This window comes from Portunus trituberculatus, chromosome 21 (genome assembly GCF_017591435.1).
Source record: "Portunus trituberculatus isolate SZX2019 chromosome 21, ASM1759143v1, whole genome shotgun sequence".
NCBI classification, from domain to species: Eukaryota; Metazoa; Arthropoda; class Malacostraca; order Decapoda; family Portunidae; genus Portunus; species Portunus trituberculatus.
Window position 1 is genome coordinate 18,307,846 of NC_059275.1, and position 19,030 is coordinate 18,326,875.

General features: G+C 37.8%; 3 protein-coding genes across 4 annotated transcripts in view; 2 read left to right on the forward strand and 1 right to left on the reverse strand.

Moving 5' to 3' along the window:
- Positions 1 to 321: 321 nt before the first annotated feature.
- Positions 322 to 8,626, forward strand: LOC123506955 (protein abrupt-like). Of its 2 annotated transcripts, none has more exons than XM_045259404.1 (5): positions 322 to 463; positions 1,649 to 1,746; positions 2,074 to 3,057; positions 3,658 to 3,843; positions 4,022 to 8,626. In XM_045259404.1, the coding sequence occupies exons 2-5, from the start codon at positions 1,666 to 1,668 to the stop codon at positions 4,331 to 4,333; spliced, it is 1,563 nt and encodes a 520-aa protein (XP_045115339.1). In that variant the 5' UTR covers positions 322 to 463; positions 1,649 to 1,665; the 3' UTR covers positions 4,334 to 8,626. The 2 variants fall into 2 exon arrangements, with proteins under 2 accessions (XP_045115339.1, XP_045115340.1); XM_045259405.1 differs by lacking the exon at positions 322 to 463 and adding an exon at positions 547 to 677.
- A 1,522-nt stretch (positions 8,627 to 10,148) lies between these two features.
- LOC123507122 (uncharacterized protein F21D5.5-like) lies at positions 10,149 to 15,821 on the reverse strand. The gene is given in 12 exon segments (XM_045259710.1): positions 10,149 to 11,015; positions 11,651 to 11,712; positions 12,013 to 12,156; positions 12,407 to 12,550; positions 12,900 to 13,009; positions 13,097 to 13,259; positions 13,409 to 13,557; positions 13,728 to 13,896; positions 14,034 to 14,121; positions 14,123 to 14,283; positions 14,927 to 15,057; positions 15,631 to 15,821. Coding segments are annotated over 12 exon segments (1,590 nt in total). The 5' UTR covers positions 15,776 to 15,821; the 3' UTR covers positions 10,149 to 10,891.
- A 1,791-nt stretch (positions 15,822 to 17,612) lies between these two features.
- The window catches only part of LOC123506864 (kinesin-like protein KIF20B), an 80,576-nt gene continuing 79,158 nt past the window's right edge, over positions 17,613 to 19,030 (forward strand). The window contains exon 1 of the mRNA XM_045259221.1: positions 17,613 to 17,800. The gene's annotated coding sequence lies outside the window, so the exon portion shown is untranslated. The remainder of the gene's footprint in view (positions 17,801 to 19,030) is intronic.

Here is a 19,030-nt window from a genome sequence, read left to right on the forward strand (position 1 = left end):
AAGACTGAGGAGCAGCCTTTGTTTTTGTTTTGATGGAATCGCATCTGCTACATATAAGCCTCACCTACCTAGTTTATTTGTTATTAGCTATATACTTATGATCATCATAAAAAAAGAATCTCTTTCAAAAATATTTTTGTTACAACAGTTCATATAAACAATTCTAGGATGTTTTTTTCTTTTGTAGTATCTGCTTTATTCATAACATCCACTTAGATGAATATAATGAATATTTGTTTTATGTATGTTTAGAAGATAAGTGGATTAGAATGAGGTAGTTCCCTGAGATGGAGTGCAGTGCGAGGGTGAGAGTGGCTAGTGGATATCCAGCAAACGCGGCGTGTTTGTTGACATCTGGCGCAGGTGTGCGGCGCCGCCACAAAGGACCTCCACACTTCCGGCCCTTTATGGTGTTCCTTCCCCGCGTGGCGTTATTGCTGGCTGGTGAACACTTCTACGCCAGGTATGAACGCCACAGAAACTACAATAAGCGTTAATTATGAGAGGTGTAGTGGAATATTGGGGGTGTAGCGGGGCGTGGGGCTGCGGGAGCGTCCATCTGTCAGTCACCTGCCACAGATGGTGACGCCACGCCGCCGCCGCACTCCATCCTGCCGCCACCTCCACCAGCTGCCTCTACCAGTTAGTGCTACTGTAGGGCGGGTCTCGGCGAGCTGGTGAGTCGTGAGCGTGGTGGTCGTGCCCTGATGGCGGCGGGAATGGTGAAAGAGTCATTGTTGTGAAGCGAGAGGCAGATACCTTCGCCTTGTTCACTAGTAGTTATTGGTTTGATTTGTTGTGGTGTCTGGATCAAAGGATGTGTATTCCTGAGTCTGAGTATTTATTTGTGGACGAAATATTTATACTTTTTAGAATTGTGATGTACATGATGAAAGAGTAAGCAGTAAAGCCATTAAGTTTGATAATGATTATATGTTGTGTGAAATTGTTGTACATTCTATATGTTTTGTGTCAACACATGACATGTTTTTAACCCTTTCAGTAGCAGGACACATTTTCATATTAATTCTGCTTACTATTTGGCAGTTTCAGAAACTTATGTTAGGATTAAAATAGTAAAGACTGTGGCCATTAATCTTCTGACTGTCATAGACCCTTACTTATGCAAATAAAATTGTCCAATCACACCAAAATCTCAAGGTAAAAAATTTGTCTCAGTATTGAAGGGATTAAACCATGAGAATAGATTGTGTCTGAATTTTGTATATCAAATCAAGACGTGTCCAGCCATTCATTGTCTCTGAGGGAACATAGCTCATCAAGTTCTGGGCAAAGCATTCTTATCCCATTGTGCTTTTTTTCTCTTCTCGTCCGCTTTATTTGTGTTTACTTTTCTGTTTCCTTTGCCAACAGGTACAATTTGTGCACTTGACAGACTTTGTTTTGGTCTGTTTTGTTCATTCATAGCATTCATTATATGACATGCTATAGGCTATGATGCTCATTTCAATATTTTCATGTGCCAGTCTTTGTCACTCTGCTAGCTGTACAAGTCCTATATTTTGTAGTATTTCTCAAGACTTGGACAATTTAAAAACAAAGTGCTGATAAATACTACAGTGGCAAGGAAGTACAGCAGGGCATAGACTTTCCAATTTCCTTATACAAATGAGCAATTGGTTTTCAGGTAGAAGAAATCCCACCATGGATGATGAATGCCTTTCTCTGACTTGGAATAATCATGGTGCTACATACAGGCAGACACTCAACACCCTAAGGAAGGAGGCAAGTTTTAATTTTGTTATATTCTTTATTATGCAAGATTTAACTGCAAATACTGTGAGCTGCTTTGAAGGATTTGAAGTTATTTGAATAAGGCTTGAGTTCTCTTGTTTATTTATTTATTTTTATTTTTTCCTTGTATGTTACAGAGATTTACCAATTGGTAAAAAAAATTGAATAAAAACCTGCTTAAAAAATTGTGTAGTTGGGATATTTAGTTGTGGAAACTTCTTAATACTTCATTCTTAAACCATTCCAGGCTGTAAGATGGTGATAAAAGCAGAAATGTACTATTTCATACGAATGTTTTATTTGTACATGTATTTGCAGAATACCCTGACGGACATAACTCTTGCTTGTGATGGCCAGAAGTTTTCCGCACACAAATTAGTGTTGGTGACTTGTAGTGACTACTTCAGAACTATCTTGGGGGACCTACCATGCCACCACCCAATAGTGTACATGAGGGGTGTCACTGCCCAGGAGATGCAAGCACTTATAGACTTCATGTACACAGGCCAGACAGACATACCCCAGAAGGAAGTGCCAACTCTGCTTTCCACTGCAGAAGCATTGCAAATTAAAGGTCTTGGTGTTTTTAATGGCAGTGAGAATCAAGACAGTGGAAGCAAAACTCAAAGAGAACGTGGGAATGAAAATAAGAGAAAGAGAAGTGATCTTTCTTCATCCGTTAATGGTTTGAATGAAGAAAGTGGCAGAAGCAGTACTGCCAAAACTCTATCAAGGGAAGACCATTTTCTGGAGAATCTTTACAGCCATCACTATGCATTCCTCTCCTCGCCAAAACAAAGAAAACTGGACGACAAGACTCCATCAAAGATTCCTGACTTCATCAGTGGTTCTCACACATCTACCCTGGAAAACTCACCCCAGAAAGAATCTTCTTCATGTACGGGTGGTGGTGATTCCAGCCAAAATGTTTCCACCTCACTATCTCCAGGAATTCTCAACAACCTTCTACATCATCGCAAGCCAGAATCATCCAGGTCTTCTCTACCCAGGCCACCCTCACCCCTACCCCAGTCCCCACAAGACAGAATTACCAGTGAAACAGGCTCATCCCACACTTCAGATATTGCCAAAGAAAGTCTTGTTGAGAAGGATTCCAGTCATACTTCCTCCAGCCATCCACCACAGCCTAACCCGAGACTAGAGGCCAAGGCAGCTTCTCCTCGTGCACTGAATTATTCACTTGCTGGTCTTGGAGGCAGCAAAGACAGCCTTGGTCTGGGGTTACACGGCCATCCCTCTGAAGAATCAAGTAGTGGTCATGGCGACACTCCTGAAAATCTGGTATGTGTTATTGATCTATTCATTGGATGTTTTGTTATGAATGTACATTCTTTTTACTGTGAATCATGTGTTGTGCAGGAGTAATATATACTATATAACACACACATATACATCACACATAGTGCAAGTGGAGGGTAGTGAGAGGTCATCAGTCCCTTGGATTTATGGATTAACTTCTGGAGAGACAGAGGGAGGGGAAGGGGAGATAAAGTCTCATATAGAATACATGTGAAAGGGGAGAGGAAGAGCTCTAGTCAGTAACACCTTCCATGAAAAAAGCCTGACAAATGTTATGTATGTTAGAAATATAAGTAGGAGAACTGCTTCATCAAGGAGGGAGCCAACTGTTCATCTTGCATAGCTTTTTCTTTGCTGTGTCCATGTTCTCTTGGTGTATCCTACTTAGTGCAAATCTACCCACCACAAGCCAGATCTTTTTTCCAGAACACCATGCTTTACATTCCCCATGCAGGTGAAAATGGTACTTCTACAGTCACTGGATTAAATCCAGAATCTGTTTACTCAGAAGTTCAGTGATTGAAGTGTTAATTGCATTATTAAATTTTGAATTTATAGTGGTTATTATTGAATATTTTACAGATCAAAACAGAAATAAAGGAAGAAGCTCTTGACTTTAGCAGCTCAACAATGTCGGAGAATCACCACAGTGACTCCTCAAGCTCAGCCCTCAGTACAAACAACATTGGGGAGGAAACACGGATGTACTTGGATGCTTTTGCGCGAAGTGCAAACCTTTCTTGGCAGCAGAATACCGAGGAGGCTGTGGTACGTGCATCACTGATTCTTGTCAGTACATACGGTAATTGTGTAAACTGTAATGAACACTGGAATGTGTAGACATACCTGTATGGTTCTTAAATTTTTCTAAATCCCTCAGGATTCCAGTATTATTACAGGATAAGATAATATTCTTTTTGACATGTTGAATTTTTTTTTGTGGCAGGAATCATCTGCAGGTGATGGACGGCCATTTGTGTGTCCAATATGCAATAAATGCTTTGCCAAGGCTGCCATTCTGAAGCGTCACCATCTGGCACACTTCCGGCCGTATGTCTGTCACCTGTGCCCACGCTCCTTCACCAGGAGAGAGGTATTGGCAGAGCACATGCTGGAGCACACGGGAGCTGACCTGCGAATGCCATGCCCCGTGTGCGGCATGACCATCAAACGGAAACGCAACCTACAGGCTCACATCAAAGTCAAGCATCCTGATTATTACCAGCAGAAAAGTGCAAAAAGAGAAGCAATGTGTTAACAGACATCCAGCAGTGCAGGTGTCCATTGCTCATTGGCTTGACACAAGGAGGCCTATTCCCTTTTGATCTAAGACTGTCAAGGAACATTAATGAAAGATTCCTTAAATTGGTCTCTAGTCATGTAATGATTAGATACTGAACTGATGCTTCCGTAACTCAGGTTACTCAAGTGTGAACTTTTGCATTCTACTTTCAGAATCTTCCTAAAGGTTATCCACAAAGTTGATATTTTTATAACAAAAATAGACTTTGTAAACATAGTTTAAAATGAAAAATATTAGGTCTAATTGGAAAGCATTTCTTATATATCCAACATGCTTGTTTTCATAAATTTTCTATTGGAAGCACCTAAATTATTCCAAATCTTATTTCATCAACAATAATTTATCTACATTACTGTATTGCAGCATTCCTGTTGTTACTTGGTTGTAACAAGCACATTGTACTCTAGTTAGAATTATTGTTGGTTGTACATTACATGTAGAAGTGTGCAGTTTTTTTTATTTTTAAAATTTTTCTTTCATTTCTCTTTTCCCCCATCACAAGTGAGTCATGTATGATTTATAATGGCATGCACCGTTCTCATGGTCTTTTATTTTTGTGCAGACATTGAAGTGGTACATTACACTGAAAAAAACTTATTTTGTTGAATGAGAATATATGGCTTCCAAGTAATTGAAAACCAAGTAATATTTGTTAGATTTTTCTGGTGAATATTATGTGTTCCATGAACTATTTATTTATGAATCAGTATTAGCCTGAACATTTTTAATATTTATTCGTATGATATTCAATATTAATGTTAGTGATGTGCATTCCAGTGCATTAGCTTTGTAGCCTACTGAGTGTGGAAGTGAAGGGACTCATTCACCAGCTGTTTGACTGTTCATCCGTCCAGAAGGTACAAACACATTACATTATTCACTCACCAACTTGACGTCATTACAAATTTTTATACTATACCTACAATATTGAAATATCTACCTACATGCTTTACTCTACATATATCCATGCAATTTATTTAAGTCATAACTGAAAAAATTGTAGCAGATGATTATATTTATGAACCTCCACCCATCAGACTCACCATAGAGTTAGAAATTGAAGTGGCACAGTCTTTTGTAGTAGATTTGGATTTGCTCTTAACCATAATTTTTATTGCTCTTTGTTCCTTAGGCCATTGTTGAGGTTGGTTTACATGATAGTGTTGGCGTCTCTCATTGTTCATCTCATTCCACCTGACTGACAGCTTTGTGGGTGCATCATTCTTGTTCCAGTCACACATTCACAAAAAACTGTGTATTGAGAAGCAGAAAACGATAATACTGGTGATGTACTTAGATTTGAGCTGTTACTTTTACTTTAATGAGAAACTGGTTGCATATGTCCAATGATGAGGCTGATTCTCCTGAGTTATAATTTGAATGATGGTTTAGTTTCATTGTAATGTTGATGAGTGCTGTGCTGATCCCTGAGACAACATCATGACCCACTCCACTGCCAGCCTTAGCGGTTCAGGGTGGCTGCTGCCTCACCCTCACCGTGCTAAATACAGCCAAGCATCACATACCATATTACAGGTTGCTAATCTCATAGGAGTTGTAAAATCTAGGAATTGCTAAAGTCAATCAGTTTTCAGTTACTGAAATTATTTATCATTAACTAAAGTTTTCATCCCACAGTAATACAGAAGCAGTAAAATAATTTTCATAATTGAATCATTCGATATTAAAATAGTATTACATTCAGTTGTGAGTTTTTTACAGCTGATCTGTACAACTTTCCGTTTGTTGTGTGTGTGTGTGTGTGTGTGTGTGTGTGTGTGTGTGTGTGTGTGTGTGTGTGTGTGTGTGTGTTTTCCAGACTGAAAAATCCAAAAACTGAAACACTTCCTGTATCAAATGTTCCAGATAAGAGACTCAACCTGTACTTATAATATTATGTGTGGAGACCCATTGGCGTATGTCACTAACTTTCCGAGAACAAAGGCAAAGGAGACATTCTGGGGCTGCCACATGTGTGCCTGCTGGCATCCTGTCGCCTCCTTTGTGTTATTGTGTTCTTATTTTGTTGGGCTGAGTTGAGTTTCTTAGAGCAGAGACATTCATATAAACTGGCCTTGATATTGACACTTGGTACTTAACGTAGCAATTGTTGTGATGAAAGACATAGCCATTCTCCTTCCTCTTACTAAAAGACCAACTCTAGGATAAGATGTGACTGAAACTGTTTTTAAGATAATGTTAAGAATATATTTTTATGATACATAAAATTGTTAGGGGCAATTTAATCATGAGTGACCAGTTTGTTCACCAGTTTGGTATTAATACTATTTTTGGGATTTATGTGTTCAATATAAGAAGTCTATGAAGCATGATGTTGACAACCTTCATTTTGGGTCATTTTCCTGTTAACTTGTTTTACATCATTTTATATTGAACACTTAAAAAAAAAAAACATGATGTATGTTTCTCTTCATTATTTTCAGGGAGAATTCTCCGGCATTTTCTTGAAACTTATATATATGAAATATTATGAATTATTTTTAATTCTACTTCAGAGTACAATAGCTCATGTAGCTGAGTGGCTGTTGTGCACCCAAACCTTATTATTTGTGAGTCTTGAAGACTTGTAATAGCATTACCCATTTTCTTATTGTGTTGATGTAGATGGTGGTTCCCATGGCATGGATCCTTTGTGTGGAAACATCACACATTCCTTTCAAAAGTCATCCTTTCTCTTTTCAATGACACTTTGTAAAACAATCTTTATTTTTACTCTAGAATTGTCTCCATTTCTCCTTCATTATAGTTTTACATGAAAAGTGTGAAACCTTTTACATTTTTAAACAATATTCTAACCATCCTTGGAATTTCTCTAATGTTACTAAGAGTGAGAAAGCAATAGGATGAAGGTCTCATGATTTGTATCTATTGTGATCTTATTCTTGTTCACCTCAGTGTAAAGTTTTTTGATCTGGACACTCTCTCTCTCTCTCTCTCTCTCTCTCTCTCTCTCTCTCTCTCTCTCTCTCTCTCTCTCTCTCTCTCTCTCTCTCTCTCTCTCTCTCTCTCTCTCTCTCTCTGATTTGTTCACTGATGAAAGTTGGACCATTTGTTACTCATCATACTGCAGTCTTCCTGTCAGCCTTGCTAGATAATAGATGGTGCTGTGCACTTCCTGTACCTATTATTATAGTCTTCCTCTTCATCTGTGTTTTTCCATAAGAGTAATATTATACAACCTCAGTATGATTAATGAAAATTACCCACCAACTGGTTAATTTTTTTTTTTTTTATATACAATTGACTATATTTTAGCAGTAGTCCTTCATCATGGCCATAGGGACAATGAATATTCTCATGATGCTTCTTATTCTTTGAACATGGCCAAGGTTTTCTTGACTTTACTAGGCACAGGTAGAAACATTTGTGGTTTGAGTTAGTTGGTGATATGAATTTTTAAATCATGTTATTGCAGTATCATGCACTATCTGTTGACTCCTTGTCTCTCATCTCTGACCTATTTTATTTGTTGTGGTATTGTGACAGTATACCAGTGACTCCAGAATCATGACCAAAACTTACATTGTGTGTACTTGCCTCTCTTATTCAGGAGTGGTGGTGCAAGTGTCTTTCCTTGGATGTAATTAGGTCTTCCAGTACTTTCCATTCATGGTAGTGTATTATTAGAAACTATTTTCATATTTCATCTCATAATGTTGTCATAAATATCTGCTACTTTCAATATTTCTGGAATAGCCAAGAAACAACCTGAACTTCCACCCATCTGTTGAAATACTATTTTTCCTGTGTTAGCAATGCATGTAATGTGATACTAAAAAATACAAAGGTTTGGGTGTGAGATACCTCTTGAGTTAAACAAGGTGTAAAGTTTGCATTTTTGCTCAACCACTTTTATTTATAAAATGATATGGGCAATTGTTTGTGTAGGAGGCGAGGTGAACAGGGTATTAGTAGCCTCTCCGGCCTGTGAGTGTAGATGGCAGGTGGTTGCCCTTGAGTGTGTGATCTCATAAGTTCATTTGTTAATGTTAAAAGACCTAGTGGTGCATTACCAAGTAATGATCTGTCCACCCACTTTGGAAAGAACATTCCGACTTTTTACTGCATCATTAGGTTATCTTAGGAGTTGTATGTATTGCTCAATAATGGCATAGATTAAAAACTATTTTCATATTTGTAACTTATTAAATAGCTTCAGTTTGTAAAAAAAGTGTATATTATAAAAGTAAATAAAAATATACAAAAATCCTGTTGTGGTAGCAAAAACTGAAGTGACTTTAATTTTTCTCCACAGAATACATTTTTATGAATTTATAAATGTATATAATATTATGTAAACCATTCAGTTTTTCATAAATCAATGAGGCACTTAAATCAGGAAGTCCAGGTAACAGAGATTTAGGGACTGCACGTGTCACAGCAATGTCACCGTGAGGAAGCTGGCAGTGTATTGAGGCTCCAGTGTCAGAATCTTGTTTCCTGACACTTGACGTCCTCTATGGTCTTGTGGGGTTGTACCTGTCACAGTTGTGTGTCCCATCACTGAATCCTGTCTTTTATCTATTCTTTAAACGTTAAAGCCACTATGTCAATGTATACTGTAGATTATACAGATACTGTTTTGTGTTGCTAAGGTCACCTGATGAAAGTGTTTTGCAAGGCATAGTCACCTAACTTCCTAAAGTTTTCAGTGATTGACTGATGATCAACCAGACACCATCCATTGGACAATGTGGCTGTCATTTTTAAAAGCGCATAGAATTTTGCTCACCGACTTCCTACTTACAGAACGTGGTAGCCTCTCTTCACCAGCAACAAAATGCAACATTACTGAACGATAAAGGGAATTTTGACCACTCAAGCACTTTCAGAAGGGAGAGAGTGGAACAAACAGTGAGTAACATTATAGTACTATTCAATTGTAACAACTAAGCATCTCCTATATTCACAGGTGGGCATTATCGCGATAAATTATTGCAATAATTCGTTGTGAAAACAATATCGGATTAATGGTCATCCAATCATTATTTTTCTTTGTTATTGATTTATCAATATCATCCATATTTTTGGTTCCAAATTTGTAATATTCAATCATTTCAGTTTTTGAAACATGAGCATGTTAAAGTTTGTCTTTCAAAATCAATTCTAGTTATTTTACTTAAAACAATACTTTCCATTGGTAAAACAACAGGATAAATATTAAATTCAATCTTTTTACTCGTGTATATATATATATATATATATATATATATATATATATATATATATATATATATATATATATATATATATATATATATATATATATATATTTAAAATGAAAATTTGGATTTACCAATTATTTAACACAAATATCAATATCGTTCGTTATTCCTACTATCAGAATTTTGGACTTACCAATTTATCAGTTATTTGGTGGTATATTTATTGCCAGTTATTGATTAATGGTTATTGCTGATAAAGTTCTTGTTATTGACTTCTCAGTTATCACAATACAGGTGACTCAATTTATGCGGGTATTGTATCCTTGAAGAGGCCGTGTAAAACAAAAACAATGTAAGTCAAACAAGACATATGTTTGCTTGTACTTATCATTCTTATTGAAACTCACAGTTCTCTGACCCCCTCCCCTCACTGTGCCTCAGCACACTGTTGTGTCGCCACCATGACCTGACACCAGTGTTACACTGCCCTAGGTACATTGTTCTGTATACCTCACTTCAGTTCATTTAATGCAGTATCATTACTGACAGACTGGTGACAAACTGTGGTGAAGGATACGCTGACCAAAACTTGTGGAGTTTAATTCCTTGTCCAAGTGAATACAACAGCAACGAGTCCAACACTGATTCTGCACTTGTCACACATCTTCTCACTAACACACTGTTCCTCGTCTTACTTCCCACTTCATTGTTACACGCTAATACTATGTTGAGACTGACTATGTGTTTGGTCAGTCTTCCTTTTGTACAATATCTGTTACAGCAACATAATTCTACTACATTACAGAATCTCAATCATCTCGGTCACATCACATAAGAGCCACAATACTACAATAGACAATACTTAGAAGATTAAACCATAGAGGATAGGCTATATTAGGTTCTGCCCACCTGAGCAGGCTGCAACAAGATTGCCCACCCCCTTCCCTCCAGGTAATGCAACTCCTGTCAAATCTCCAAGATTCAAGATCCTTCTGGCTTAACAATACTGTACAGAAGAAAGGTGTTAGTGCTGTTGTTAGGTAGCACAACAATGTGGCTACTGACTTGTTGTTTGAGTGGCATGCGGGAACTCGTGTGAGACATCTGGTGGCCTCTCAATTAAATATTGCATATAAGTAAAAAAAATTGTGGATGAAACATTTGTTTGGATTTTGGATCTTGTGCAATTTCAAAAATGTATAAAACAAACTCGCATAAAATGAAAGTTACCTGTATTCCTTTTCATTATAGCATCTAGCTAAGCATAGATCTTCTTATTCCTTACTATGGCTATAACAAGGTTTCCTATGGTCTGGCTACACATGTGCTATTTTTCCAGTAGGAACATTTTATACATCTTCTCATCACTTTGGTTCTTGAAATGAGGGATGAAGTTCACCTTCACAATATCATGAAATCCTTCTTTCAGAGTTGGTTCCACATACTTCGACCTGGAAAAAAGGAATAAATAAAATAATGTGTGTGTGTGTGTGTGTGTGAATCAAGGACTGATTCATCTACATAGCTATATATATATATATATATATATATATATATATATATATATATATATATATATATATATATATATATATATATATATATATATATATATATATATAGCTATTTAGATGAATCAGTCCTTGAAGTGAAGTGGTATGTTTCTAGCATTATCACTCTGCTTTGGTGAAAAATGTTCAATATCTTAATATTCTGAAATTCAGAATGACAACCCATCTCCTTGTTCAACATATTTCTTATTTAATGAAAACTGTTTAGGGTGCTGAAGGTTCACTAGTGGGTCACCACTGTACTATACAAGCCAAGTCTTTCACTCAGAGGTGTGACTTCATGATGACCAGAAAACAGTCCCAGCAAATATCTTTATGCTCTACAATCTACATCATGCTAGAAATCAAGTTCCTAGCAGCGCTCTCATCCACCACCTTCAACCTTTCAACACAGTTATTGAGCTGTAGAACTCAGTGCAAAAAATATATCAAGGGATGATGAAGGGAAATGAAGGTAGGATGGTAGCTTTAGAGGTCAGCAAGAATCTTTTCTATGAAAAGCAATATAAACTTACTTGTACATATTGAAGACCATGTCGCTAACTTTTGAATGGTCTTCCTCACTAAATTCCCGAAACTGGAAGAGATAAATTGTCACAATACTGTAGTGTAATGCTCACTGCAATGAGAACTCTCTGTCTGAAATGTGTAGACTTAATATTCAAACTGTAAAACTTCTCTTCTTAGAAGTAAGAAGTTATATATCGTTATTGGAATATTATAAGATATTAAGAGAAGCTAAGTTTTAAGGTTCCAGTTGAATAACATGAAACAAAAGAAATGTGAACCTGTGACTTGCACTTCATAAAAAAAAGATCAAATGTTTTACCATAATAATACATGACATAAACAACCCTACCCAGGTGACAAAACTGACCTTATTGTTGTGTCGAGCATGATCTTTGGACGTGGCAAAGATGAAACACCGCACTGTAGCGCCACACTTCTTGGCAGCTTCTATGTAGCGCTTGCGGGACTCAAGGTCAGGGTTGGTGTTGTCTATCACCACATGCTTCCCATCCTGCCACACCAGTCTCATTATCTTCACTAAACTTCAAATACCTACACAACTAATCTTGTGTCATTATGATTCACTTCAGTATTTATCACAATGAAGCACACTTTTAGTCCAAAACAGACACTAAAATAAGTTCTGTGCTTTTCCCATGCTGTCCATTTCTATGATTTGAACTACTTAGGAAAAAAGAAGAAAAGAAAAAGAATAACTGAACATATCTAAAATCTACTTAAAATTCACAATGAGAACTTACCTTCAGGGACTGCTCCATCACAGACACACACTTTTGCCATGAACCAATTGTGTCCCTGTTGGCTACAACATAGCCAAGAGGTGCTAAGTGTGTGGAGCAGAAGAAACTTTTCCCTGACCCAGGAAACCCAACCAATACAATCATCTGGAAAGAAGTACCAATCATCATCTCTATATCACTATCCTTTCATAAATAAAACATGTGCAAGGTCTAAACATTGCCACCTCAAACACTTGAGCATACATCTCATATCATAAGCAAGTAAAATTAATAGTTTCTCACGCTTTTAGCTGCCTTGTCACTATTTGCCCTTATACAACCCATATAAAAGCTTCCCATTATATACATACTGTACTTTACTACCTGAAGCTTCCAAATTTTAAATTTGACTTTAATCTCTCAGTATCTGAATGCACTGTATTCCTGTGTTCATGACTCCCATATAGTTTCATCATATAAGAACAAGAACACATCACTATCATCTACCACTGACCTCTAACTTGTGTCCAGGAACTTTGGTCATTGATGGATCATAAAGAGGGAGTGAGGCATCTACTTTTCGAGGGTCAAACTCAGGCATGTTGAAGGCTTGAGTCTTTGCATCTGAAACGGTTCAGCTATAAGTAGTGGCATCAATTCTTACAACAAAGGAAATAATTGCTCTGTGTTAAAAGGGATATAAGCACTCACCTAAGAAATGTTCCTCTGGTGTGTAAAACTTTAATCCAACATTGAGGGCAAAGAGGCGGTCTGAGAAGGAAAAATCCTTCTTCTTTTTCCCTTCAGCTGGCCTGCCAGCAGCATCTCCAACAAAGATGCTTTTGTCAAGGTCTACCTCAACTCCTCCATTGGCCTGCAATGTGAATCAACTATTTAATCACAATGAGATGCAAGAAATAAAAATAAAGTAGAATAATTACCAACAAATGACAAAATAAAAAGATAAAGTAATAATAAAAATAATAATCAGTATATAAAAGCATTGTAATTCAAAACACTAACCTCATTCAGGAAAAAATTCCACATCCCAATTGCTGGTTTCCTGTACTCTCCCTTCCCTGTAGATATGAATACTTGGATGGGAACTCCTAACTTCTGAATGATAGACTCTATCTTCTTCTGAATCCCTTCTGCTGTGTGCTTTCCAGTACCTGTTGTCAGCAGACAGGAGTCAGTAACTGAGTCTTTTCACTCCATCCCTTCATCAGACATCTCACATTTCATCCACATTACAATGGTTTTAATATAACTAAAAAAGAAATATGTCTAACATCACAATGCATATCTACACTCCATAAAAAAATGACACAATTTAGCTTACCAATGCCAGCCTGATTTGTGAAAATAATAATTTTATAGCCAGATTCATGGAGTTTCTTGAGTTTGCCAGGAATTTCACTATATAAGATCTTCCAATCATCATAACTTGTAGCAAAGACCTTGCCTGACTGGGTGGCAATCAAGGTTCCATCCATATCATAACCTGCAATCTACATTATATAGAAAAGATTAATGCAATGACAAATACAGTGCAACTGAGTATGCAACATTACTTAGCTTGTGATCATGACTACTGTGGTTACGAATATTCTCACAGCTCAAGGACGACTAAGTTGAGAGTACTCACCTTTTCACTACCGGTCATATTTTTCTGATATACCAACAAATCCCCATCAATGGACTTTTCCCAGCCACCACTCACTGGTCCCTCCTGTTTTTGCTTTCTTTGGATTGGAGAAGTGATCGTCAATGGTTCTCTTCTTCTGTCCTCGTGGCATGGCTGTGTCTTGCTCTGGCTCGGTGGTGCTGTTCACTGTATTGGTACTGGTTGGGGGAGGGTCAAAGTCTACCCTGTGCTCGTACCCTCCAGCGAGTACCTGTTGGAGGTGGTGACATAGTGGATAAGGTAGTGAGCGTGGGATCGGGCAGACGTCTATGTGTAGGTTTGAATCCCACCACGTGCCATCTTGAAACTTTGTTATTTGTCAAGTATGTACATATCACCAGGTTCTAGATGGAGGTGTAATTGCTTTACACCAGACGGGCTTGGGTGGTGATATGGGCCCTAATATGGGTACCACTATATACATAACTGCCTGTACCACTAATGGGTGGAAGCTGGACAGTGCTTCCCATACTCTTCAAGTAGCTATCCCTCCAGGCACTATAGGCCATAACATATATAAATAAATGAATAAATAAATAAATAAATAAAAAAGAATGTTGCTATCTAATGTGCATTCTTCTAGTTCATTTTGCAGATCAACACCTCTGTCTGGAAATAAATGAACTAAATTATTTAGTCATATATTTTTTTTTTTATACCATGTGGGCTTTTCACGGGAATTTATGATAGCATTAAACTCGCAATCTATGTGGTGCTCAGGAGATAAAGGAATGAATGGATCCAGTCACTTTTCTGATCTTCATGAAGAAAAGAATTCCACACAAAATAATATTGAAACACAAAAACTGTTCACATATATATTACTTGCAACGGCATGGCAAATCACAACTTACTTCAATGATGTCACCGTGTTGTAGCTGAGCCGATGACCCATACAACACTTTCTGACCATTCACTGAGCTGCTGTTTGCCCCAAGCTGTCGTGCAGTGACGATATAGGATGTATAGTCAGCCAACAGCTCCACTGTAACAATGTATGCCAGGTTAGGTTAAGAAGGAAATCTCCCTTACTCAACTCTGAAACCTCACTTACCCATCAGATCAACAATGCTGTAGGGAAAGAAGCCAAAAAATACAAAGGTAATAGAGCCTCTTCTTAATCTCTTCATTACCAGGATGCATTTGCATATTCATTCTAGTTACTATTTGGCAATTTTATACAGTTTCAGAATCATATATTGGGATTAGAATAGTAAAGAGTCTGGCCATTATTCTTTTGGCCCCCACAGACCCTTCCTAATGCAAATAATTATACACAAAAATCAAGGTAAAAATTGGTCACTATTGAAGGGGTTAATAATTATCAGTACCGGTAAATTTGCAGTTCAACCAATATACCCTACCTTATATTTCTTTTTCCCTGTGTCTAACAAGCTTGGGCACCTCCACTACTGAAGACCCTGCTCATTGCCAACCCAGAGAATACCTTCACAAACAAGGCAGACAAGACTCAACACAACGAAACTTGCTCCGTTTATCGCTTGTCTCAAAGTGGTGCAATGCAATCGACATTCAACACGCCCCCCCAATTACTCACCCTGGGACTTAGAGCAGCGCGTGTCTCTTATCTTGGTTTCCCTGGAGCGCCCAATCACACAGGGCTGGTTGTGTGGAAGGAGGATTGGTGGGTGGAGATTTGCGAGGCATGACAGCCAACATCGGGTTGCTTTTGCCGTTACCATGGCTGTGGTCACGTGTTACTGTTTACAATAACAAACATTGCCCTTTAAATGAACGAACTGACTACCATCACAGTGTTGCCAACTTCTAGTAGAATTTTGTCTCTTTATGTATATATTATTAGTCCCAGTCTTCCATTGCTCATAATTTTGTTTAATTGTTATTCATAGATTTATATTTGGTTATAGAAGAATGTAGAACTGAAGCTACTTAATATTTAAAGAAGAGAGAGAGAGAGAGAGAGAGAGAGAGAGAGAGAGAGAGAGAGAGAGAGAAAAATTTTTTTTTTTTGATTGATTGATTTTTATTGCCATTAATACAACTTAAACATGAAACACATACCTACACATATTTATAATGGCTAAGTCCGTCAAGTCATAAATGACTTCCTAGCAGACATAATGTTACAATAACATGTCCAGAGAGAGAGAGAGAGAGAGAGAGAGAGAGAGAGAGAGAGTACAAAATCACATATAAAAGAAAATAAGATTAAACACAAAAAAAATAAGGAAACACAAAAAATACGATGAAAGAATACATAATTCAAACATGAACAAAAACAACAAAATGAAAAGCACACACACACACACACACCACGTACATTGCACCATGCACTCGAGGCAAGCGCTAAGCAAACACACACACACACACACACACACACACGGCTCGGTAGCTCAGTGGTTAGAGCGCTGGCTTCACATGCCAGAGGACCGGGGTTCGATTTCCCGGCCGGGTGGAGATATTTGGGTGTGTCTCCTTTCACGTGTAGCCCCTGTTCACCTAGCAGTGAGTAGGTACGGGATGTAAATCGAGGAGTTGTGACCTTGTTGTCCCGGTGTGTGGTATGTGCCTGGTCTCAGGCCTATCCGAAGATCGGAAACAATGAGCTTTGAGCTCGTTCCGTAGGGTAACGTCTGGCTGTCTCGTCAGAGACTGCAGCAGATCACAGTGAATTACACACACACACATAGCGTAGTGTAGTGGTTAGCACGCTCGACTCACAATCGAGAGGGCCGGGTTCGAGTCCCGGTAAGCGGCGAGGCAAATGGGCAAGCCTCTTAATGTGTGGGTGTGTTCACCTAGCAGTAAATAGGTACGGGATGTAGCTCGAGGGGTTGTGGCCTCGCTTTCCCGGTGTGTGTTGTGTGTTGATGTGGTCTCAGTCATACACGAAGATCGGTCTATGAGCTCTGAGCTCGCTCCGTAATGGAGAAGACTGGCTGGGTGACCAGAAGACGACCGAGGTGAATTACAAATGCGCACGCACGCGCGCGGGCGCGCGCGCGTATTTGTATATTTTTGCTTGCTATTTTTTGTTTATGAAAGTGTAAAATTATTTCATGTTATAAGTATTGATATCTTGTTATTCATTTTTCTATTTATTCATTTATTTATTTATATATTCATTATTATTATTGTTATTATTATTATTATTATTATTATTATTATTATTATTATTATTATTATTATTATTATTATCATTATTATTATTATTATTATTATTATTATTATTATTATAATTATTATTATTTTTATTATTATCATTATTATTATTGTTATTATTATTATTATTATTATTATTATTATTATTATTATTATTATTATTATTATCATTATCATTGTTATTTATTTTTTATTCATTATTTTATTTTATTTTCTATTTTTTTTTGCTGGCGTTATGCTCCATACTTTACTTATAGTCTGAACATATGAATAAATTCTGTTCAATTTTTTTCTATTCTGTTCTATTTTATTCTGTTCTGTTCACATAAATGAATGATTAAATTAATAGATAAGTAAAGATGCAGTGCCACACTCAACAGGTGGGCTTCTTGGCGGCGGGAGTTGGCAATACTGTCTGAGTGGCTGTCAGTGTGCTGAGCGGGCGGCGCGGCGCGGGCGCAATGTTTTCCTTGGCTATTGTAGTGCTGTGTCTTTCAAACTCGAATTTCAGTGGCAATCTCAGAGTGGTCACCTTATTGTTTGCAGCCATAGGGCGTCGTGGAGGCGTGACTGCTGAGGGAGAGGCAAGTAATCGATTTCCGTTGTGTCTGTTTGTTAGCTGCCGCAGGTGTGTCCATGGGGAATGAGGCAGACTAGGAGGGTAGTGAGGAAAGGCATGGTTTGTTGTCATTATTATTGTTACTATTTGTTCTCTCTTCTTGTTTCTGACACTTGAGGCATTGTCCCTTCATCGCAAACCTACTAAGATGAATGTTGTGTTTGTTGACTTGTTCCTTGAAGCCACGCACTAAAGAATCATAACTACCCATTGGATTGTTAACCCCTTCAGTACAGGGGCGCATTTCTACCATGAATTTGGGGTATGATTAGACGATTTTACATACATTAAGAAGGATCTATGGAGGTGAGGAGATTAATAACCAACATAAGTTTCTGAAGCTGTATAAAATTAAGTAGTAAGCAGAACGAATATGAAAGTGTCATGGGGTTAAAGCAGTGGTTCCCAACCTAGGGGTAAATTACCCCAGTGGGGTAATGACCCCATATTTTTGGGGTAATGGATGTTTGGCATGGGATGAGGCAATCAGTTTACATTTTCATATAATTTCAATGAAGATTTCTATTAATTTTTTCTGCTTTCTATGTATGAAATAAAATTACTTCTTTTCGTATTATAGATTTGCATTATTGTGTTGCATAGTTTCTATTTTGTCTGTTTTTGAAGTATGAAATAGTTACTTTTTTTCCTATATTACGAGTATTTGTTCATTGGGGTAATGGATGATTGTGAAATTGTATTTTTGGGTAATCGCTGCGAAAAGGTTGGGAAACACTGGGTTAAAGGGATATCAACACCTCGCTGGTTCGACTGTTATCCTGGGTAATCAGAAAGGATGCACTGTTCTCACTCTAAATCGATAAAACGCTATCTATGTCAGCGTGGGTGGCATGGATGGGTGCCTGGAGAACGCACACAATATGAAAAAAAAGTTACAAGTGCCTCACGTCTTCTCCATCGATGACTCGCACCACGTTCTCCGCGCATTTCCGGGCCATCACGTCAGCTCAGCAGCTTGTTGGCTAGGCAGGAAACGAATCGGACATTTATCCTTTTTTTTTTTGGCTAACTCTCTCGGATCTGGAAGGAGACTGGCAAGTAAGTGGTCCTTTTTTTTTCCGTTTTATGTTGCTCTTGGCCAGTTTAAAGCAGTTAATCCTTCTTAACATAAAAAAGAAAAAAAAAAAAAAGTAACGCTCGTATACAAGCAGGAGGAGGAGGAGGAGGAGGAGGA